Source organism: Oreochromis aureus, linkage group 18 (assembly GCF_013358895.1).
Source record: "Oreochromis aureus strain Israel breed Guangdong linkage group 18, ZZ_aureus, whole genome shotgun sequence".
Taxonomy (NCBI): Eukaryota; Metazoa; Chordata; class Actinopteri; order Cichliformes; family Cichlidae; genus Oreochromis; species Oreochromis aureus.
Genome location: NC_052959.1, coordinates 31,201,375 through 31,226,026, shown reverse-complemented (window position 1 = coordinate 31,226,026; position 24,652 = coordinate 31,201,375). Strand labels below are relative to the sequence as shown.

Genomic DNA, 24,652 nt, shown 5'->3' with positions numbered 1-24,652 from the left:
GATCATCACTAAGGTCACATGTTTGGCTGCTTGATGTTTGCTGCTGTCCACCTTCCTGGGAACTTAATAAGGGTTTTACGACTCTGTGTTTCTGTCTGAGAAATTGGATTAAAGTGCAGCCTTTGGCCTCTCCGTGCTTCCACCTGAGCAGTGATGGGCAGCAGAGATGATTTGCTCCGATCTTTGTTCAATAGATGGCGAGTAACGACATGCAGGTCAAGAGAATTATCATTAGAGAAGAATGGATGCTGTGCAAATGTTCATACTTTGAAATGGCAGTGAGGGGGAAAAAAAGCTTCCTCTATGGCGCCAACAGCTGGTATCGAATATAATTACTCAGATTCACTACTTCATGGCTCCTCATGGTGGCGCTTGTTAGTCAAATGAAGATAAAATGAACAGAACTTGGCTAATTAGCAACAGAGAAGATGAAACAGTTGGGGAACAGTGAAGAGAAGGTCAATAGGGGCTTATTAATTGAACTGACGCATTAAAAATGTCTGTATTTTAATAAGTATATTTTCATCGGTGTATGAAGTATCGAAGAATCATTGAATCTTGTTATCGTGTAATGCATCATGCTAGTATTGTTTCACGTTTCTCTTTTGTTCTCACCTCTACTTAAAACATTCAGTGAAATTTGATTTATTTGCTTTCTGTCTGCGTAATTATTCATAATTTAACTCGTCCACAGACGTACATCGGTTCCATCCTGGCAGCAGTCAACCCTTACCAGCCGCTCCCTGGCCTGTATGACCGACCCGCTGTGGAGATGTACAGTCAGCACCACCTCGGTGAAATCTCCCCGCACATCTTTGCCATCGCCAATGAGTGCTACCGCTCGCTGTGGAAGAGGCTGCAGAACCAGTGTGTCCTGATCAGGTGTGTGATCTATTTTTGTGAATGTATTTTGATTGTTTTTGAATCTCCAGAAGTTTTAATGGATTTATAAAGACAAAGCAAGGAGTTGAAACAAACTCATGTAAAGTCTAGTGGCCACTAGAGGGCAGAGTGTGGCGCGAAAAGTTGGAATATTTTAAATATTTCGTTATTGTTTTGCAGACCTGATGGTTCACATTTAGAATAAAATCGGCACCATTTTTTGCCTGAGGTTTTTATCAAGCATCCCTATTGGTCCTTTGAATAGCCCCCCTCAGTGTACCCAACTCCTTCATCTGGTTTCAAGTCTCCTCAGTGCTTTGGCTGCACCTCTGAGGATCTCTCTCACACACACACACACACACACACACACACACACACACACACACACACACACACACACACACACACACACACTCTTTCTATCGCCATCCTCTCTCTGCTCCTTTCCGTCCCAACATCCTTCCTCTTTGATTTCAGTTGGACAACTTTCATGTCGACTGTGGCTCCATTGTTTTATCGGACACACACAGACGTTCTCTTCCTACTAAGTTAACAAGGAGCTATTTTTGTATCTCAGATATGATAATATTTGGCTGCTAATTTAGTGAAGGACGGATACAGGAGTTGTGTCTGAGTTTGAGTGCGTGGGAATTGTTGTTAGTGGTCATCAAGGTATCCTGAATACGTGGGCATTCAACTTCCTGTAGCAACATTGTGTTGTTGGCAGCAAAGTAGTTGTAAAGATGAGCAAATAAATTAAGAGCACAAAAAGGGTGGTACACTGTGTGTTAGACACATGTGCTTATTTGAGTAGGACACATTATTGCTTTGATATGAGATTATTGAGCCAGAATAGCTCCATCAGCTTTTCCTGTGACAGTTTGCTCAATAGCTGCCGTAGTCAAGAGTTGAGAGCTTAAAATTCTAGCTTCACATTTCTGTTTCTTCCATTATGAAATGTGTGTCATGTTTTCATCTACAAGACACAGCATATTAAAATGTGTTGAGAGTTTGGAAACTAAAATCCCCGTATTACTGAAGACTGTTTAGAGCTAGTATCTGAAGCAGAAAAAAATAAACATGGTGCTGGAGAGGTGTCGCGTTTGGAGAGTCTCAGTCTGCTGCTTCAGGCAAAAGTGCTGCAGTTTTCTTAGGATTAGCCGGCATTAGTTTACAGCCTTGTTTGGTTCGCTTAATTGGCGTTGGGGATAACGAGGCACACATGTTTCCTTTAAACTTGAACTGGTTTAAGTTTGTGGGGAAAGCAGAAAGTTAAGTAGCTGGGATTTTGTTGTTTGCATTAAACATTAATGAAACATTAATTAACGATTACGTTTAATTGCCTCTGTGTTGCTGATGGTTTAAGTTGCACCTCTGTAGTCATCACCATTGAGGGCCTGACCATCTACCACACAAAACATCTCTATGACACTATGACATCCACATCACTCACATGATTTATCAACCAAAATGTCAAGTGGAAATTTTCACCATGACTCATTTTCTCAGCCTTTTTTCTTTTCCAAAAGCTGCCACTGTTGGGCCCAAACTTATAATGTTGGTGTGTTGGGAGGAGATCTCACAAGAAATGGAATAATTGGCAGATGCAGCCTACAGATTCTGTCCACTCTCAATGTCTTCCCATAAAAATCATCCCCAAATTTGGCTTGTAATGCTACACAAGAATCTCTTAAAATGTGTGTTGGCTCTTAAAAGAGGAGGAAGAGCCGGTTCAGTGCTGGTGTCTGCATTGCACTGGTGCTGGTGTCCCATCACCTGGATCATGAGGTAGCATTTCATCTGGCACTCTGTTCAGCTCCACCATGGAGACACTAGTTATTATGCTGCAGTTGGTTTATCAGTCGTTCTATAAATTTAATTTCTATGTCCCAGTAACATAAAAGCTTATAATTAAACTTAATAACTGCCTAGAGACATGAAAACGATGGTTGCTCCATATAGAAACAGATTTTGGCTTACTTTGCTGCAGCACATGTAAACACATCATTTGATCTGTGCCAGTAACCTCGTTTCTGTACATGCATTCAAGCTTTTTTATTAAAAAACCAAAGATGAGCATTTTTAATCCTAACTTACAAAATGAATGGGAATACTTCCCTGTGTTTGTGCACTGCGTGCAGTCTCATCTCACGTGTTCTGTCTGTCGTCTTCTGGTCTGATGATGTATTTGGGACACAGAAAGCCTTTTGTCTGGCAGGATGTTGGTTAGTGGGAAGAACATGTGCCATGGTGCACAGAGCGAGGCGTAAACACAAACGTTGTAGTGGCATTACAGCCACACAATGCTGTCACTTTGTTAACGAGTCGTATCGCTGCTGTGGATCTGCTTTGTGTTTGTCCTCATCACCTTTTGCTTTTCAAGAAAAATCATTTGTTGTTTTTTGTATATTGGACAAAACTGTGGAAAATTTTTAACAAAGGGGAACAGAGCTTGTGAAACTTTATAAATTCACCACAGAATGTGAAAAGTTTAAAGAAAAATAAAGCCTACAGTTCAGTTGTGTAGTTTTTTCCATGACAGCAGCAGCAGCACGTGAAGTCATCCAGGCCAGAGAGGACAGACTGCAGACCACAGCCGTGACCTTTAGCTGTTGTCTCAGCTAAAACACAACCTGATGGTTTTCTGTCTGTTAAAATAGAGTAAATGACACACTGAGCTTTCCAAGGTACACTCTGCACTGCTTGATTATCTTCTTCTAACTCCAGTTGGTTTCGTATTCCGAATATTTTGAGGTTCAATGTTGCAGCTTTTTATGCACTCCATTGTCTTAAGAATTCAGCTGGTTACAATGTTGCGAAATAGGAAATGAGGGCGATTACAATGAAAGAGCTTGACCTCAAACACTGTCGTCTGACAGCCTGACCACTATATGCTTAGACATTATACTTACCAATATACTTAAGGTTACATACAGAATTTATTATTATTCTTAAATAACTTGTTTTAAACTACAGTACCACCAGAGTTTCTTTCTGTTTTTTTTTCTTTTGGACCCCTCAGGCAGGGAAGTTTAAGACTTTTACTTCTAAGCACTGGGTTTGTTTTCTGTGAGTGTTTTACTGCCTCTGAGCTGCTAATTAGCTGCTAATTGTTACCCTGAAGGTAGACTTTTAAACTTTGCAAAGGAATAAAACACTTAGGGTTAAGGGTTATAGACTGGGCAGCGCTTTGTGAAAAACACATATAGATATATATTTTTCTCAAATGTGAAACTGTAAAAATCAAACAGGACTCTGAATGCAAGACGATCTTTGAATTAAAACAAAATTCAAAAGCTAAAAAAATGTACTTGGAGTATCTGCAGAACCCACGTAAACACAGAGAGAACATGAAAACACAGAAAAGTCCTAGACTGGTTTCAAACCCTGGACTGTGAGGCGACAGTGCTAACCACCTCACCACTGTGCCGCCCCCACCTCTAAACCCCATCTGCCAATGCATCAATACCTCAGAATTTGTCTGCTTTTATACTTTCACATCTGAGTTCATGAAGTGGTGGCGCTCCCCCCACTCTGAGTGATGGATGTGTGAGGCTGTGAATAATTGCAGGGAGGGGAAGAGAACGTCCACTTTTTTTTTTAACCACCTTGTGTTTCTCCTGAGGGCCGCTGCCGGCTGTGTGGGCCAACCTTTTGACTGAGGATCAGAACTGAGGTTGTTTTAGTCATGCTCTGTGGTGGTCACTGAAAACACATGATGTCCTCGCTGTAACCAAACAAAAATAACACTGAGTTATTCAACATCATATATTGAACGATATCATTTAATTAGTCAGGACAGGATCCAATTAACAAGCTCCACATGCAACAATCATGGTTCAAAAAGTCTTTTGATAACTGCAGTTATTAATGAGTGTCAGTCATGGCAGTGAAGAAAGACCTGAGTGTTGAAACACTCGCCTGTATCTCATATGTGATCTCTAACCACGTCCGATTGGCTTCAGTGTGTTGAACTGGGTCAAATTAAATGTGAACTGAATTACGGACTGTACTGTACTTGCATTTAAAAAGATAATTTAAATGCATTTCAGTGGCAAAGAGTGAGACAACCAGTACTTGAAACCAGATCACTGACGCAGTCGTTTCCCTCCATGACGGAGCCGACTGCAGACTTTTTACAGGCAGGTTTTCAGGCTCATAAAGGTCGTATTTTTGATACCCTGAAGTTAGACTTTGGGTGGAGGATCATTTTAACACAGAGTTGAAGTCCTGCCCAGCTGCCACAGTACGTGGCATGGTTCACAATGATCTCTGACACCCACACACATTTCTCCTGCAGGTCCCCCAAAGTCACCAAAGCGGTCTCGGTGCAGACCCTCATAAAACATGTAACATGCCAGCACCTCCACCCATACACAGAAAGGATCGCTTCATAGTGTGTGTGTGAGAGAGAGAGAGAGAGAGAGAGGGAGGAAGAAGAGCTATAAATCGCAAGCTGGCACTTTCAGGCGAGGCAGGAAGCTTCTCTCGCTGGATTTAGGAATTGTGGGTAATCAGATCCAGGCAGGGGGAGGCGAATGAAACAGAAGCCGGTGTAAAATAAGTGGAAGAGGAGAAGGAGGAGGAGGAAGAGGCCAGCTCTAACACAAGGCCATCTGCTCATTAATGCTCATAAATGCCACTCTGCATTTTCAATTATGCGGGTACCTGCCTACATCGAGCCACATTGTTTTAATGGAAGCCCCCTTTGAGCTGGTGCTGCAGATTTCAGCAGAAATGCCTTCCCAACTGCCAGCAAAGAAAATCCTGGAAAACCTCCAAACACTCACTGTGCACAAAAGATGCCACCATGGCAGGTTTAAGTTTGGATAATAAAGCAATAAACCGGAGATGCAGACCTCTAATTCACATTTTATAAGCTAATTCTCTCCATTTCATATGAACCCGCTTTCATTGTTGGCTCAGTAGCATTCTTACAACTGTAGTGTTGCAGAGTAAGCCATGCCTTCATCAGATAATTGTATTAAAAGCAACCACACCCTAAATCTAAATATATACGTCTGTATCTAAATCTAAATGGAACATGAACAGGTGACATCTATAAATTCAGTCCTTGTACAGTACCCAGTTTTTGAGGCTTGCATGTATGGAGGTTACTGCCGGGACAGGACTTGACTGACCTGCAGTAAACACTGACCTTGACCCTGTCCAGCTCTACTGGGATGAACTTGGAATGCAGACTGTGACACACCTTATCACACAGTAGAAGTGATGGACCTCATTAACGCTATGGATGAAACCAAGTCCTTGCAGGCAGGTTCCAACATGTGAGTGAAAGATTAAAGTCAGAAGAGTGGAGGCTGTTAGGGCAGCTCATTAATACTCATGTTAATGGTTCAACGTTTACAAATGGTTATATTATGTAGACAGTCAGGGTGTTTGAACACTGTAATAATCGACAGTCAGAACAAGTTTGTCATTTAAAAACAAACAAAAGCAAGCACAGTCATGCCTGAAATTTCGATACAATCAAACTTTTTCATTTGCAAAAAACTTTGGCTTGTTGGGCCGCTTTTTTTTTAATGTCTAGAAAGGCTCAAATTTTTAAATTGCAAAGCTGTCGAGGTGTTTTTCTGCACAGCCTACAGGTTCCTCCCCCAGCAGTTTGTGGCTGACCTCCTGACCCATAGGTGGGTGCCGGGTCAAACCCAATAGTCTCCAGCCCTGTTAATTACTCAGGAATCTGGGGTCACAAAAGCCCTGCAGCAAAGCCTTATGAAAACATACCTGAGAGGGTTTCTCTTGGGATTTAGCAGGATTTTTCTGTTTCGCCTGCTCTGAGTGTCTGACTCATAATATGTGACCAAAGGAAGGAGTGGATCATAGCAAAGGAAGAGAGCCTGGTGGAGAGGAAACATAACCAACTGTGCAGATTTAGGTGTAACATGAGACGAGCAGTTTTCTAAATGTGAAATTTTATGGTGTTTGTGTTTTATCAGTGTTTACATATAGAAATAAGCATCAGTGCCTTTTCATGAGTTTCATGTTAAATAATGGCATATCCCAGGTAACTTAAAATGCACATGGCATCCCGTTAAAGATGCTCTAAAAGCTGGGGAAGGTTTTAATCATTCTTCACCGTTTGTGGGGGACATCCAGACAGGACTGGTGACCTGATCCTGGATGCTGTGGAGGAGGTTGGTGTCACATGAAAGTAAAGGCTGTTGCAAACACTGGTAGGGTAAGAGGCGGTGCTGTTATGGGGGCATTAGTGCCTGAAGAAAAACACCTTGAACTCAGTCCGTTGTTGGATAAGTAAGCAGCAGAGACTTGATCAGCACAGCTGTCTGAGTCAGATTGAAAACTTCAGCTGTGGGTATTTTGACATCAGTCTGACGCTGGGCTGCAAGAAAAAGGTCTAATCCCTTATACAGGGTTCGATTTTTAGCATGAGTCGCACTTCAGTCTAAGCTCAGGCTTAGCTGCACTTAGGCTCCACTTCACTCTGATAATCAGACTAAACTTCCTGAGTTAAGCCTCGCTCCCACTGCACCATCTGCAGATGTCTGGTCAGCCTATCATCACGTCTCTCATCTAATCTCAAACTGTTCACACACAACAAAGCACTCAGCACAACAGCACAGTGTCAATATGCAAAAGTTTATGTGTTCATAGATGGACTGTATAGAGCAGGAAATGGCTTTGTCTTCATATACTTTCTATTAATGCAGTGTTCTCACACCTTTTTAAGGATTCATTGGGAACAGTGTTATTGGATGCTGCCATTTATAAATTACCCACAATTTTATGTAATGAATGGCACATTTTTTTAATGGATCTTCCTATTATCAACTCCAAATGGTAATCATGTGTTTTGTTTTGTTGCTAACAAGTATTTCTTTCATAAATTCTTGAAAATGCCATTTAATGCTATAATTAAATCAGACTTATATACAATAACTGTGCACGTTTGTCACTCACACATTCACATTTCTTATCATTTTATAGTGTGCAATGTTGGCAGTAACCTAAAACTGGAGGCTTTGTGTCATGAAGATGAAGGAGGTCCTCACCTGTTCATAAATCTGTGTATTGAGGAAGAACAGGGACTCACTAAAGACATTAAAACAGAATATTTCCCTCTAAGTGTTGTTTCAAGTTCTAATATTTCTGGCTGCACATTATTTCTTTTTTTAATTCAGAAGATTTTTACTTAAAGTGACAAAATTGTTAAGTGCAGTTAATTCAGCATTGTCTTTAATAATGCAAATGTTCCAGATCCTATGGACACCCCTAACTGACACAGCAGATTAAAAACAACAATAAAATAATAAATATAGAGTGTGAGACCATCTGAACTCCCCATGATGCAATGTGATCTAGTTATTTACTGTAAAAGGGTTAATAGGCATAGACAGGGTGAGATATAATCAAGTATGTGTTGAATTCACAGAAGTCTGTAAGTGTGTAGGACATGACGTGCAGAGGTGCCCGTCAAACCTTACATGGTGCATTCCACACCAGCTCGACAAGTAATTTAATCTTAATCTTCTTTTATGAAAACAGCTATCGATCGATGAGAACATTTCACCTTTTTGTCCCAGTGAAAAGAACCAGTACATTTCCCAGATTAAATTACTTGTGTAGACAGATTTGTTTTCTCTTTTGTTTTCTCCTCCCTGCTCAGAAACTCTTTCACTCTCAAGCAGAAACTGAGGCTCTTTGCCTCAGTACAAAGAGTCTGAGTGAGGTCCAGAGCTGTGGAGGCAGTTCGTCCAACACAATCAGTCGCCCGGCTGAAGACTCCCTCCTTCCTGCCTGTGGGAGGGCTTTTGCCTTGGGTGGCAACAACACAAGGAGAGCCAGGGATTTGTACAAAAGCAGGGTGCTGTATGTGTGTGTGTGTGTGTGTGTGTGTGTGTGTGTGTGTGTGTGTGTGTGTGTGTGTGTGTGTGTGTGTGTGTGTGTGTGTGTGTGTGTGTGTGTGTGTGTGTGTACCTGTTTAGGCATCTTTGTGGGGACCTAAAATTGGACTGTTACTATACTTGTGGGGACCAACAGTCACTTGTGAGAACAGACAAGCCGGTCCTCACGAGTTTGAAGGCATGTTTGACACTCAAAATGTGGTTTTAGTGTCAAGGTTACAATTAGGTTATGGTTAAGTTTAAGTTAAGAGCTAGGGTTAGGGTAACCAGCTAGGAAAGCATTATGTCAATTAGATGTCCTCACTAAGATATCTGTGTGTGTGTGTGTGTGTATGTGTGTGTGTGTGTTTTCTTGTTTGGGTAAGATGGCTCGCTGCCAGAAGTCTTTTAGGTGACTTGCGTTTAACAGGCCTTTTCTGATTTGCCCATTTGTATAGAAGTTATTCAGAGTCACATGTGAAAGCCTTTAAAGTTTGACTCGCTGTTGGTCAGACGCACTGCTGAGATCTGCCAATCTGCCATTTGAATCAGTAAAACTTCATTTTCCACCTTTTTTAACTGCAGTCTCTTCTGTCATAACATCGACACTCATGCGCTGCCTGTTCATGTCAGGAGTTATTGCAAGTCACCCAGAGAGTTTATGTTATCTCCAGTCCTGTTCTGTGTCCATCAGGAATGTGACACTGACTTTAAGGATGTGGCCTCTCCTGCTACAAGTTCAACTTTATTTATAAAACTCAGCAAAACCGAGCAGTGTTTCCCAAAGTACTGTCCAAGAGACAATAACAAGGCTGTCATTGCCACGGAGCTCTGCTTTTAAAGATGGTCCACAAATAGGTTCTCTCACTACTCTGTTGAGGCAGTTTCACATAAATAAGGTTTAAACATTATTTCTGGTTGTACATTTCATCAACTAAAACGCTGTACTCCAAACCATAAACTTTTCCTAAAACCAACAAAGACCTTTTTTAAAATGCCAACAATAAAAGTAAAGTTGAAAGCATTAAGGTCCAAAAAGTGAAGTCAGTGCAGAAGTGCCTTCAAGCTGGAGGTTGCTATGAAGTTTATGCTCTAAATAATTTGAATTTAAAATACTTTAAATTTATAGATCCAAAAAATGCAATAAATGCATGTGTAAATGGATGGTATCCCTAAGCTGATAATCACTCATAATATTTGTAATAGAAAGTTAAATGTCTGGATAATGTTTTGCAGTCTTCAGACATAAATGAGATGGTATCTTTCCACTTTCCCACATGCAAAGTCATCTTCAGACATGTCAAATAAAAGAGGAGTTCAGCAAGATGGCTGTCAGATCACTCGGTGTAGTTGTCGGGTAACAAAGAACATTTGTGCGTTATCAGATTAGCTGTCAGTGGTAGGCGAGGTGATGTAAAGAGCATGAATGTTTTTCATGGTGCTGTGACTGTGTGGTATGTACATCAGGCCTCTGAACCACCATAATGCCTCGAGAGGACGATCTGTTGTAATGCAGTCTGTCCATATGTTTCCCACTGCCGCTCTTCAAGTGGAATTTCCTCAATTTGCTGCCAGTGTCATTATATAAAGTGTGCAACCAATTAGTTTCCAAGGTGTTGTAATATTTGTGTATTATCTGCTTGGATTGTGGGCTTATGAGCAGTGGACTTTAATCGACCTTTAAATCTAAGTCTTTGCCTATTCGGTAATGTGCAAATTCTGAGAGGATTATTTTAAATGAAGGAAAGAAAGTCGGTCACAGATGATGATAATGTGAAAACTAATTTTTTGATGTATCAGTTATTTAGTAAACAAAGTTAAAGCAGATGTATTCACTTTGAAGTTTTCAACAGTCTCAAAGTTTTGTACCAAAAAAAGAAAAAAAAAGATTAAATTCCCAATTTTTTTGTGGCAAAACTGACTCCGCCCCCCAAGAACTGTTGCTGATTGACCTTTTCCCAGTCAGCTAAGTTTATTGGGCAGTTTTAATGCACATAATATCCAAGTTACAACATCCTTGTTCTGAACTCTCAACCTGATTTAGCTTCGATGAGCTAGAAAAACAATAAAAAATTAAAAAGAAGAATCTTACTGTAGCTGATCTCAGGCTTTAAAAAAAATCCATAAATGTTTTTAGTCTCATCCTTAGTTTCTTTCAGGCTTTTTTCCCTCCCTGCATGCAAACCAGAACACCGAAACACGTCTGATCAGTGGTGAAGGAGCTACCACTCACCAGCAGGAAAAACCACAAGTCAAACATTGTGATGTCTCTAAGGGGAGTCACCCAGCCATTATCCAAATGAAGAGTTTTCTTCCTAAATAACGTCCCATCTACTGTCACCAAATGTTTGCAGATGGGAGAGAAACTCTCATTTAAAAAAAAATGTTTTGAGGTGTCATAAACAAGTTTTCATAACAAAGGCGAGCAAGCGTGCTGTGGTGCTTCCTCCTCAACGGTTAAGTCACATAGGAATTTTGGCTCGCAGACATTTAATTAAGGCTCCCACCCAACAAAAACACATTGAAGATATGTTGAAGATAATGGTTTTCAAATTATTTTCACTCAAATCTAGAAGCAATCTTGTAACTCAGGAGCCATCTTGGAAATGCCTCTGGGCATCTATCTACTGGCTAAATGAATGGGAGGAAGCCAGAGCTTTCATTTCAATGTTCAGTGGGATGTAAACACTGCATGACTCACCAGTCAAATCAGATCTTTTTTTTTTAAAGGGAGCTTAAAAAGTTTGATTACTTTCCTTTTGAATAAACTTTTAAAGGTTTATTATCCCCATGGATACTGATGGGAGCAATTCATGATTCAAATTATCTTCATATTGCATTCATGAATCCAGCCCATAAACTCATCAGCATTTACTGAGGCCACAGTGCTAAAGAACCGAGAGTCATTTTTCCATAGACTTCTATGCATTTACTTCTTTTTGCATCCAGAGATGTCGCCCCCTGTTTGTCATTTTTAAAAGTGCAGGTTTAGGTCAATTCTACATTTATTTCGCAGACTTGCAAGCTGCATCCATCTTTTACCTACCAGTAACATATACAAATAGCTCAATTAATAAATATATCAGAACTATTTTGTTATATTTTGTAAGTTGAAGCAACTGTAACTACATAATTTCCTCAGGGAGTAATAAAATATTCTGATTGTGAGTCTGACTTGCATGGATTTCTTTTCAGTCTACTTAGCACGCTCTGTTTCCTGACAGTATCACTGGGACGCTTCCTTCAAACTGATTTTCTCCCAGGCTTCCAGAAAAGGTCAGAGGAGCTGTTACTGCTGTAGTTGTCTTACTTATGACCACTAAGTGTATCTTCTTACAGGTCTTTAGTGTGTCTGTTGAATAATGTATTTTGGGGGGAGTAATCTAACAGTCGGGGGTTACTCTCGGTGTCTACGTTTTCAGGTTGATTATTAACGTGACTCGCCTAAACCTCACACTGTTTGGCTGTGGGTTGCCAGGTTCACGTTAAATGTCACCGTGATGTGCGTGAGGGTATCCTGCTGTGTTTGACAAGAAAGCTGTGTTACCGATTACAGCAGTCGAGGTGCAGCTGGACATTATGTTGGGTGATTTTACACCCTTTTCTGTCCATTTCTGTTAGTTGTGTTGTGTTTAATGTCCCTCAGGCATCTGATAAATGTCACTAGGTTGTTCAAGTGAAAACTTCTATTTCTTGCCCTGCAGACTGTCTTCTACATTACAATGTTCCTACAGGATCATTGTATCCATGCCTGTGTGTGTGTGTGGGTGTGGGTGTGTGTGTGTGGGTGTGTAAACCAAGCCTGTAGTGGGATGAAAGTGACTGTGGTTCAGGCAGATGAAGCTTGTCAGGTGGTTTAACATGCAAAAATCATAGTCATCACCACAGCACATGGAGAGTGGCTGTTTTAAATGTCAGCTCTGAGTGCTGTGGAGTTTGCTGCTTTAAATACACACAGCCACTGCCTGTAAAATAAAGTGGGGTTACTAGAAAGGACTGTAGCTGTTGAATGACTATCCATGACTAACTGATGCTTTTTCTCTATTTATAGAATTAAACTTAATCATTGTTGCAATGGTCATTCAATTGTGTGCTTCATTGTGGCTGCTGTCAGACAGTTTTGTTGACCCTCGGTGCTCACCGATCAGTGAGAGTAGATTTCCCTGATCTGGTCACCTGTAGCACACAGTTCTGTCTGTGAGCAGAGAAGTCAAACCCACCTGCTGTTCTGTTTGAGGCTTAGTGTTAACCATCTAAAGATGCTGTAGTAGAGTTCATGAGTAAAAATGTGGGGCTAGAAAAAGCAAAAGGAGCCATTTGTAACTATGAGTTACTCATTTTTTGCTGTTTTTGTTTCCAACATGAATCAGGTTTTTCATCCCGTCGTGGTTCGTGCTTCCAGTGGCTTTAGATTCTGTTTATTCACTTCTTATTTTTATGATATTGAGTTTCATGTGTGATTTGATTCATTGACCTGATTCAATACATGAGCCAGGGATCCTAAGTCAGTTAGCAGTGCCCAGTGCGCCATCTAGTGGTTGGGTTTTGAATATTTCCCCTGAACATCTCGATGCCGTGAGCTCTGTGTGGAACACTAATATTAAATTTAACATATAACCCAAACTATAAGTGTGATTTAAAACCTGCTGAAGGAATCCATGAAATGAATCTTCTTATGACATCACTGCTTAATGTCTGAGGCATCTTCATGATTGTGTTTATTTCTCTTTCCTTTCCCTCAGTGGAGAGAGCGGCGCTGGTAAAACAGAAAGCACCAAACTGATCCTGAAGTTCCTGTCAGCTATGAGCCAACACTCGCTGGAAGTATCATCCCGAGACAAGACGTCACATGTGGAGGAGGCACTGCTGGAGAGCAGGTAAATTACACCTATCGTTACAAATTAACTCCATGATGCTATGGGGTAATGGCTCAATTGCTTTCCTGGTTAACGATCACATCCTTTCTTCACTCCACAGTCCCATCATGGAGGCCTTTGGGAACGCCAAGACTGTGTACAACAACAACTCCAGCCGATTTGGGAAGTTCGTCCAGCTGCATTTCAGCCAGAAAGGCAACATCCAGGGAGGCAAAATTGTCGACTGTATCCTTTAAAACCTACTTGATGTTAAGTGGCCTACGCTTCCTTTCCCTGCTCATTTCCTACGCAGGCTTAGAATAAAAGAAGGCCATGCTTTAAGGGGTTAGCAAAATCGCTGTCAAGGGTAAAAATATGCAAAGTACAGCAAGCAAGAGAGAGCCACAGCTTCCTGTTCATTTATTAGCACAAATCCTTCATTAGGAGCACGAGGATAGTAACATGGATTACAAAGAGTATATAAATTAGTCATAATAACCACTTTTTAGAATTTAGAATAAAACTGATTTGACTGTTTTTTTTTGTTTTTCCTTCATCTTTATTTATGTGTTTATGTGTTCACATGTGTTTTGAAAGTTTACTTAAAGGTCCAGCTACAATTCAGACAACGTTTAACTGGCTGGTAAACACAGAATTGATAACATTTGTAATAAATTTTAATGCTGGTCTTTGCTTAAGTTGTCCTATTTGAACATTTCTGCAGAATTCTGTCAGCAGTTGTGCGTGCAGGCTTGTTTAACTGTTTTGTGCCTTGACACTTGACACTTTTGTGGCTGCAGACCTCTTAGAAAAGGTGAGTGTTCTTCTTTCTTCCTCCCACCAAATCCGTGATTACATTTGAATCAGGAGTGCTGGAGGCCGCTGGTTTTCACTACATTTTCACTTTGTGAAATATGTTTGTAAAGAAGGGAGGGGCAAGCAGCTCCATGGAGTTTTTTGTTATCTTGTTGTAAATGCACGCCATCTTTGGGTTCAGATTTAGAAGTTTAAACTAACCAAGGCTGCTGTTCTCTGTGTTTGGTAAAATCTGAAAATTAGCATTAGTTTTGATGTGAAGATGTATATTAACTCTCCTCTTCCTCTGCAGAACCGAGTGGTCAGGCAGAACCCAGGGGAGAGAAACTACCACATTTTCTACGCCATATTAGCAGGAACCAACAACCAGCACAGAGGTGAAGGAGGGGAAAAAACATCATCATATAATTTAATGAGCATTTAAGTAGGAAGTTTAACACAGATGAAGTTATGAGTCAGTACAAACAGACTTCAGGCACAGAAAGAGCAGAAAGCTAACGTGGTTCAAATGTGTCATAGATGTTGTAATTTGTGTGTTTTTGTGTGTTTCTGTGTGTCTGCAGAGGCGTTCGGGTTGACACATCCTGACAGCTATCACTACCTGAGACAGTCCAGCTGCCAGGACGACAAGACAATCAACGACAAGGGCGCTTTTCAGGATGTTCTGGTGCGCGAGATTATGTTGCATTTACTGATTTAAGGCTAAAAGTAACAGTTATTTGCACTTTACTGTATGTGTTGTGTTCCAAAACATTTGATTTTGGTCAAATTTAAAATGTGGCAAAAAGGTAGAACGCACAGACTGCACATACTTTTCCATTTCCCTCATAGTTTGACACAAATGGTATTTCTGTATGGTGCTGATGATTCATAATCATAAGTCAGAGTAAGAAACTTTTCATCCCGGTGACTGAAAGCTGAAATTACTGCTGCCAAACCAAAGCATCAGACTTATGGCTTTAAATCAGTCCAAACCTCAAAGAACGCCCTAAAGTCCTTTCAGCTTCTCAGGACGGATTGTGTCTAACAGCAACTTCCACCCAAAAGAAACAAAATCAGCTGGTGAGAATTTCAACATGAGGCCACCAGAGGCGACCTGAGGTTTTCATCCATTCTTTTCTCCTTGTGTGTTTGCGGTTCCCAGAACGCCATGCGAACGATGCAATTTACAGAGGAGAACATCAACGAGATCCTGCGCCTCCTGGCTGGGATCCTCCACACAGGGAACATCGAGTTCGTGACGGCCGGAGGGGCTCAGATTTCCTCCAAATCAGGTAGAGTTTACCCTTCCCTTCCACACAGTTTTCTTCATATGGTTACAATGAACTTTGGTGAGCTAATTGTGGTCCTACAAACACATAAGTCTGGCACTGTTGTCAGCAAAGTAGTTCTCATGATTAAACTTAACCACGTCTGAAACAAAGAACTGGGAAATGGCTCTTTTTTTAAAAAACTCACAAACAGAATGTTTAAAGTGTTTGTTTGGGAAGATTAGAACTAAATACTTCCACAGCTGGTCATTAGTTCGGTTTCACTTTCCTTGAAAACTTTTCATTCAGAGTAAAATATTCAGACTTCAGAAACAAACTGAGGATCTAAGCCATAATTAACTTTGTCTCAGCATGTTAAAACTTTAATTTCTGACTGTTTTTAAACTTTCATCTGCTTTCACTGTGACTTCACCTTTGGGTTGATTAAAGGCTAATGCATTTAAAGGTCAAAAGCCAAATGGAAAGGATGGTGACGACAGTGATCATGGTGTGAATGAGGACCAATTTAATAAACATGATGTGTAAAGTCTGGTTTCCTAGACTTAAAATGACATTTTACGTCCAAAGTTGTTAACGGTGTGTGTTTCATTTGTTGGCAGCGCTCAGCTGGACATCTGAACTCTTGGGGCTGAACTCGGATCAGGTTGCCGAGGTCCTGACGCACCGGTCCATGATCCTCAGAGGCGAGGAGATCTCCACACCACTAACTGTGGAACAGGTCAGTTGTACTTTAAACACCTCAGATCAAAGCTGGGATAAAAATAACAGTTATGTTTTGATAATAATGATCCTTTATTGTTTAAATGTGGGCCTCTAAACATCAACACTTTGCCACAGCCATGAGTACACTGATACAAACCAGGATTAGCAGTAAAGGTGATAAATATGAGATGGAAGGAAAAACGTAACGCGTACCCCATGACTCAAGGAAAATGACTGGTCTAAAAAACACTGTTAACATCATTAATTAACCATTCAGTGTTTGTCAGCGAAATACAAGAAGAAGTTTAGTTAGAATGTTTGTTCAGGAAAAACTGGCTTCTTGGTGACAAATGCAATAGGACCAGTTCTTATTATTATTATAACACCAGGACCTAGAAACTTTCACAGGATCAGTACTGGACTACATCAAGTTCTGTACTGCAAATGTGACAGTGGACAAAAGCATTCGGGTTTTCCCAAACCAAAAACCCTGGATGACCAGCGAGGTCCGCTCACTCCTCAAAGCCCGCGATGCCGCCTTCAGGTCAGGTGACAGAGCTCTGTACAGGGCTGCTCGAGCTGACCTGAAAAGGGGGATTAAAAAAGCCAAGTCAGACCACAAAAGAAATATCGAGTCCCACCTGTCCAGCAACAACACACGGGAGGTGTGGCAGGGAATGCAAGACATCATCAACCACAGAGGCAGCACTGCGAAAACAGAAAACCTGAGTGTGCAGCTGGCAGAGGAAATAAACAGCTTCTTCGCCCACTTTGAAACACCACAGCAGCAGCACTCATCTGCCTCAGCCCTGCTCCCATCCTCATCCTCATCCTCACCTGGTTCCTGCACCGCTCCACTCACTGTAACGGAGCACGATGTCAGACGTGTGCTCCTAGCAGTGAACCCCAGGAAGGCGGCCGGTCCAGACGGAGTACCTGGCAAGGTACTAAGAGCATGCGCACACCAGCTCACCCTCATCTTCACCAGACTCTTCAACCTCTCACTGGATCAGGCAGCCATCCCATCCTGTCTAAAATCAGCCACAATCATCCCAGTGCCGAAGAAGTCTCCCATCTCCAGCCTGAATGATTACTGCCCTGTGGCCCTCACACCGGTAATCATGAAATGCTTTGAGAGACTAGTCCTTCAGCACATCAAGGATTACCTCCCCCCAGAATTTGACCCCCACCAGTTTGCATACCGTGCAAACAGATCCACAGAAGACGCCATCGCCACAGCCCTCCACGCTGTGCTGAGTCACCTAGAGCAGCGGCAGAGCTACGTCCGAATGCTCTTCGTGGACTACAGCTCAGCCTTTAATACAATCATCCCGGACATCCTCATCACCAAACTGGACACTCTTGGCCTCCCTCCTCTCACATGTGCCTGGATAAAGGATTTCCTCACAAACCGGCCCCAGACTGTGAGACTCGGCCCTCATCTCTCCTCCACTCGCACACTGAGCACCGGCTCCCCACAGGGCTGTGTGCTGAGCCCCCTCCTGTATTCTCTCTACACCCACGACTGCAGTTCGACCCACAACAACACTCTCATCATCAAGTTTGCTGATGACACCACGGTAGTCGGACTCATCTCAAAGGGAGACGAGGCAGACTACAGAGAGGAAGTCCTGAAGCTGGCAGCCTGGTGTTCAGAAAACAACCTGGCACTGAACACTAAGAAAACCAAAGAGCTCATTGTTGACTTCAGGAGACACAGCACTGACTTGGCCCCCCTTTACATCAACGGGGAGTGTGTGGAGAGGGTCCACACCTTCCGGTTCCTTGGTGTCCTCATCTCTGCTGACATCTCCTGGACAGACAACATCTCAGCGGTCGTCAAGAAGGCCCAACAGCGGCTGCACTTCCTGAGAGTCCTCAGGAAGTACAAGCTGAACTCCAACCTGCTGCTGACCTTCTACCGCTCGTCCATTGAGAGCCTGCTAACCTACTGCATCACGGTATGGTACGGCAGCTGCACCAAGGCGGATAGAGTGAGGCTTCAGAGTGTAGTCAAGACAGCACAAAAGATCATCGGCTGCCCTCTCCCCTCCCTGATGGACATTTATTCCTCCCGCTGCCTCAGCAGAGCAGCAAACATCATCAAAAACAGTTTCTTCCCCAAAGCCATAACCACCCTGAACTCACACATGCACCAATAACACAGCCCCCCCCCCCCCCCAATTTTTTTTTTCTTCCCACTTCCTCTATGGACCACCACTGTGCAATAACCCAACTGTATATACACAACACTATTTATTACATATTACTTTTTTTAAAACCGGCTTGTATATTTGTACATTTTATATATATATATATATATGTTTTTCCCTCTGTTAATACTGCCCATATGTATATAGCGCTGCAGAACTGTACCCCCAGCATGTTTGCACTGAGTAGGAGATGCTCTGTGTCTCATTGTACAACTGTATAGTGACAATAAAGGCATTCTATTCTATTCTATTATTGGTTAAAAGAATACTTCATCAGCTTAATAATATTCATGGAATCAGGTGGATGACTTACAAAATCTACATATTATAAACACTAGATAAATGTGTGCAACAGAGATCAAAAATATCCTGACTTTCACATCTTAAGTAGTCATACTATCTACTGCATCCATCCCATAATGCATCTCCACATGAAGTCTTGCTGGGTTATTAATTTAAACCTTCAACCTCACAGAGAACAATTCTTCACTAATTTTAGCCTGAAGCAGGTTCCGGCTGTATAAAGTGAAGGCAAAACAAAACACACCCAAAACCCAAACAGTGTTCGAGCTTTCCGGCTATTCTCTGCTGTTATTGCTTTGTGATGACTGAGGCCTTCGGGGGGGGGGGGTGTCAGACCCTGAACTTATTTCCTTAGTTCATCAGTCTGTAGGGGGCTGGGTTTGAGTCAAAAGCAGGTTGTTTGTGCCTTTTTTCACTAATTCAGTAGTGGAGGTAAAGTAAATGTTACTGGGACCTGACAGTTTTGTTGCTCTTATGTTTCTCTGAATATGTTAACATGGAGGATGAGGACTGTGTATCCTCCTGGTTATGGTTACCTCCACAGTTTAACACCTCTCTGTCTTACAGTTTTCTTTACATCTAAAACACTTTTTTTCTCTGTACCCAGTTTCTTGTCTGTATTGCTAATGACGTTATCTAAAAATGATCGCTTCAGTCATCTAAACAGGAAACCAAGAAAATATTTAGTATAATGGATTATTCTCACTTTTCATGAAGATACATTTCTGTCACTTAACATATTGATTATTGACGAGTTGTGGCAGTGTTTATAGTAAAAATATTAAGTGAATCAATAAGAAATTAGAATAAGAGATAAAATCAGAAAATGAGGATGATGGTAATTTTCCAGGTAGTTTCAGTTTATTAGCTCATGACCTTCCAATAACTTTCAAGCCACTAATTAAAGACTTCAGCTGAACACCAACAGTGTTTGTCCTCTGCAGGCGGTGGACTCTCGAGACTCCATGGCCATGGCACTTTATTCTCAGTGTTTCAACTGGATCATTCGCAAACTCAACACTCGCATCAAGGGCAAAGAAGACTTCAAGTCAGTCAGCATCCTGGACATCTTTGGATTTGAGAACTTTGAGGTATGTTTAGTAAAATTCCCCCTTAAATTTGTCAATATAATGACCAAGTAGATGTGGTCCAAAGGGTTAACTCAGGAAAAACCCTCGGGTCAGCAGTCTGTGAGTCCACTATGACATGAGAATGTAATATTCCCTCTGGGACAAATAAAGTTTATTAAATGTAACTGAGTTCAATTACATTTCAATCAATTGCTCAAGCACATTCAAATAAACTCAGCAGTAAAACTGTATATTTCCCCTCCCCAAGAATTTTGATCATACTTTGTTTTTAATCAAGAAATCGGTAAATAACCCTCAGGGATTCCTCGTTTTCCAGTTCATTAAGTCTTCGTCTTTGTTTTCTATGTCTGATAAACGCCTGATTTTCCCACAGGTCAACCGCTTTGAGCAGTTCAACATCAACTATGCAAATGAGAAGCTTCAGGAATATTTTAACAAGCACATTTTCTCCCTGGAGCAACTTGAATACAATAAGTAGGTGGAGGTTGTTTGTTCGTGATGCATCGATTTGTTTTGCACCAAAAGTCTGTGATCTAGTGTTACTTTGCTGTTTGTTAAGACTGCTTTCAAAAGAAGACAACTGTAAAGTTTTCAGGCCGTCCAGGTCAACTCTTTGATAGTTATGTTATGTTTTAATACATTAATTGATATTAATGTATCACATTAATATTTTAGACTCTTTATTTTGACATTATCCAGTTAAACAAATGATCGACACATATTACAGAACAGATTTTGAGACTAGAAACTATCACAGAAAATCTTTGCAGTTTGTATGCTGCCAAATAATTTACATATACTGAACAAAACATATTTTAATATCCACTCATTTTAAAGAAAAGTGGGTTGATGGGATCAATAGCTTGAGGGAAATCAGCATAATCTCCCAGCACCTCCATTTATCCATGGTTTGTATCTGTTCAAGTTTGTCTTGAGGGTTTGTTTTATTGGGAGTAACCCAGAGCAGCACAGTGAACCATGATGCTCTTTAAAAAAAAAAAGAACAAAGATTTGTCCTAAAGAAAAAAATCTCATCTTATGAAATTAAAAACTAAGTTGGATCTCCACCAATCTGTGCTTTGTGCTATTATGTGAAGCATCTCTATGAGAAGAAGGGATGAAAACATGCTGGTGCAGGTGACATTGGCAGACGCCCAATGAAAGACTAGAATGACTCATAACACCAGATGTACTTTCATCCCCGCCTTTAAATGTGTCCATTATTAATTCGCTCTACTAAATCCTTTTATTTGTTTTTCCTGCTGCTTCTTGCAGAGAAGGCCTGGTTTGGGTTGACATCGACTGGATGGATAATGGAGAATGTTTGGATTTGATTGAGAAGGTATGCAGATGATTCAAAATTTGGGAGGTGGCGGTCAAATATTGTTGTGTCAGTGATTAAAAGAAGTGTTTCCACGATCCTGTGCAAACAAATATTTCCAAAAAGTGCAGTTGCAGGTAATATTAGTTATTGATTTGACCTCATTGAGGCAGCGGTTATTTTGCTTGCGTGGTGGTTATATTATTAATTTAGTGGTAGACTGATACTATTTTACAAAAGCAAGAAAAAAGGCAGTGATGAGATCAGAGTAGACAAGACATGAACAAGAAGAGCACAAAGGTGGTGAGTGTAGAGACATTTAAGATGATGATATAAATCATGGTGATGACTGCTGATGGTAATTAAATCTGTGTTTCCATAGAAACTGGGTCTTCTGGCACTGATGAATGAGGAGAGTCACTTCCCCAAAGCCACAGACGACACCTTGCTGGAGAAACTCCACAGCCAGCACTCAGTATGTCGCGCTTTACTTTGATTCACTTTGGCAGCTTAAGCTTCTCCTTTTAACTGTTGGAAAACAGGCTTGAGTTCAGTCCCACACGTGTATCTATTTCCCTCTTTTTTTTTTTAACATTGCTTTAAGAATATAAGGTCTATAAAAGTGGTCGCACCTGTCCTTAGTCTTAAAAAGTTTGCTGTTTTCATTTTCACTTGTGAGGGATCTTAGTTTTTTAAATGCATGTCTTAATACTACTAATACCTAGTTAGCACTACAGTTAATTAATAAACCCAGACTCCTTTATGGTGGGGTGAAACCCAATTTTAAATATTCCTCAGACTTCTGCGATAATGTTCAAATGAATTTCGATCAGTGCCTCAAATTTCACTCAACTTCACATCTACTTTCTCCGTTTCCATCTGATAAATAACTGGTAAACTGGGAACTTCCCGGTGTGTCGCGTTACATGCTGTGGTGCAGCTTCATGTCTAATGTTTCAGCTTCTGTTGCTGAGAGGATATCGATCGCTTTGAGCAAATAGCGCTGCTCATTTCTTGGCATTTGGCTGTGGAGCAAGCAGCTTGATTTGATTTGACTCAACACTGATGTCATTGCAAGTAGTAAAGAGGAGCAATACTTTGAGTGAGTGGGAGCTCTTTTTTAATGTTGCTAAATATTTTCTTGGCAGTGCTTTTAGTGCAGCTTTACAGCCTTGTTATAGAGGATTCAGAGCCAGTAAATGACTCTTAGATATATTAAAACCAGAGAGAAGAGTGTTAAGTGGAGACTCAAAAAGCAACGGTGGGACTTGACTGGTAATTTTTAGCATTAGGAACAAATATTTCCCTCAGTTTTATGCAGGTGTGACCTCAGTCATAAAGCATGCTTTCTCCTACAGAAAAACCCTTTCTATGTGAAGCCACGTGTTGCTGTGCACTACTTTGGAGTCAAACACTATGCAGGAGAGGTGAGACCATAATATCAGTTTGTGTTTATTTTTTTTATTGTTGTGTTTTTGTAGTTTTAATGGAGCACATTGATTTAAAGTAAAAAGCCCCAAAGCAAATCACATGTCCAGGTGCTATTCGGCTTTTTATTTGCTCCAGTGAAAGCCTCTCTCTGACGCACTATTGTGGCTTGGCACAGGTGGTGTATGACGTGAGGGGGATGCTGGAGAAGAACAGAGACACCTTCAGAGACGACATCCTGAACATGCTGAGGGAGAGCAGGTAGGCCCTGCTTTGCATTTTTGCATTTCTATTGTTGGATCACACATTTATTTATTAAAATAAGGTTGTAATTAAATTATCTTTCAAAAGGAAATCAGACTCAAAAGCATTTTCCTAACCCAATAAAGGTTTAAGCTGCGTAGGCATGTGTATAGATGCTTGTGCACAGCGCCTCTATGTGGCCTCTACTGTTTCCATCAGTTAAAAACATGTTTTTTTTTCACACCAATAATCAAAAACTGAAAACTAGAAATTGGACAAAAATTTGATCAGAACTGACTTTTATGTAACCTTCACTTTGTTGTCACCTAAATAAGAGGGGCTGGTGCTGTAAGTATTAACTAGGGTGACCATCCCACCTAAATGTGGGGCAAACACTGTTTGTGTGGGACACAGTGAGACATGTCAACAATGCAGAGAGGTAGTCTGAATGTCCAAGTTTAATTTCACTGTTATATCAGCTTCTGTCTGATTTTAGGGTTTCAGTTTGGATGTATTCAGAGATTAAATTACATTTTTGAGCCACATCTGACATGTTAAGCAGATATACTGTAACATATTTCCCCCCGTGTGAAATTGAAAAATAACTCTAGCAAAAAGGGCAAAAACTTTATTTCTCAGAATAAACAGCTGCTTCATTTCCCATCATATTCAACAAAATCTGTAAAGCTAGAGACTTTTTGGTGATTAGTTTTTTCCTGATGTGCCTGGCATTAGACAGGCTGAACTTCTTCTGACTAGAATAAAAACCCTTCCTTTCATATACACTGGGAAAAAGCTAAACTTTAGAAAAGCACTTGTTCTGCAGAACCACTTAAAATGTGGAACATTGTCTAAAAATGTGGGACGGAGGCGAAGCTATAAAAATGCTATTCAGTCCCACATAAACAGGGTCATCTGGTCACAACAGTATTAAATTTGACTTTTACGTAACAACACGATTGTCAGTTTATTTCATTTTTGTATTTGCACTGCGAATTTCACATCACACTAATTCCAAGTATTTGCTTCTGTTTGTCAGGTTGGACTTTGTCTACGATCTGTTTGAACACGTCCTGAGCCGGAACAAACAGGACACTCTGAAGAGCAGCATCAAGCACAGAAGGCCCACAGTCAGCACCCAGTTTAAGGTAAGTCACAAATAAACAGTGTGTTTACTTTAAAGTCTTCCTGAATCGTCCTCTAGCAGTGCTGAATGCTGCAGCTGGCGGTTCAGACACAGCGAAGTTTGCCGATTGATCTGTATTTGGGAAAGTTGCACAGGTGTGTAGAAATCACCAAAAGCTATTTATTAGCAGCAGTGGGAGTTTTGCTACAGTGGCACAAATTTTAGTAAGAGAGGCTGTAAAAGAAAGAGTGATAATAGGAAGAATTGCATTAGGAGCAACAGCAGAAACAATTGTTAACTACCACCTATTCAATAATGTGCAGTTGCTATGGTAGCAGCAGCGACTACTTTGAAAGTAATAGAGAGCGCTTGAGTAAAGTAGTTTTTCCAGATAAAGAAAAACATGTGACTTGGAGAAATAATGGTTGCGATAGTAATTAAAAGATGGATTAAAAGAAGGAGACGCTATGAGGTCACCATTGTATAGCAAAGTTGTCTCTAAGTCTCTTAAAGTGATGCTGTCATGATGTTTTGT

At 40.9% G+C, this 24,652-nt stretch overlaps 1 protein-coding gene across 1 annotated transcript in view; it reads left to right on the top strand.

The window, feature by feature from the left end:
- myo10 (myosin X) overlaps positions 1-24,652 on the top strand; it is a 128,416-nt gene that overhangs the window by 68,922 nt on the left and 34,842 nt on the right. The window contains exons 4-18 of the mRNA XM_031735163.2: positions 695-882; positions 13,490-13,624; positions 13,725-13,849; positions 14,404-14,417; positions 14,712-14,796; positions 14,983-15,086; positions 15,564-15,693; positions 16,290-16,408; positions 19,853-19,999; positions 20,373-20,473; positions 21,275-21,341; positions 21,703-21,795; positions 22,679-22,747; positions 22,927-23,009; positions 24,031-24,139. Of these exons, the coding sequence (XP_031591023.1) occupies positions 695-882; positions 13,490-13,624; positions 13,725-13,849; positions 14,404-14,417; positions 14,712-14,796; positions 14,983-15,086; positions 15,564-15,693; positions 16,290-16,408; positions 19,853-19,999; positions 20,373-20,473; positions 21,275-21,341; positions 21,703-21,795; positions 22,679-22,747; positions 22,927-23,009; positions 24,031-24,139 (1,569 nt within the window). The remainder of the gene's footprint in view (positions 1-694; positions 883-13,489; positions 13,625-13,724; positions 13,850-14,403; positions 14,418-14,711; positions 14,797-14,982; positions 15,087-15,563; positions 15,694-16,289; positions 16,409-19,852; positions 20,000-20,372; positions 20,474-21,274; positions 21,342-21,702; positions 21,796-22,678; positions 22,748-22,926; positions 23,010-24,030; positions 24,140-24,652) is intronic.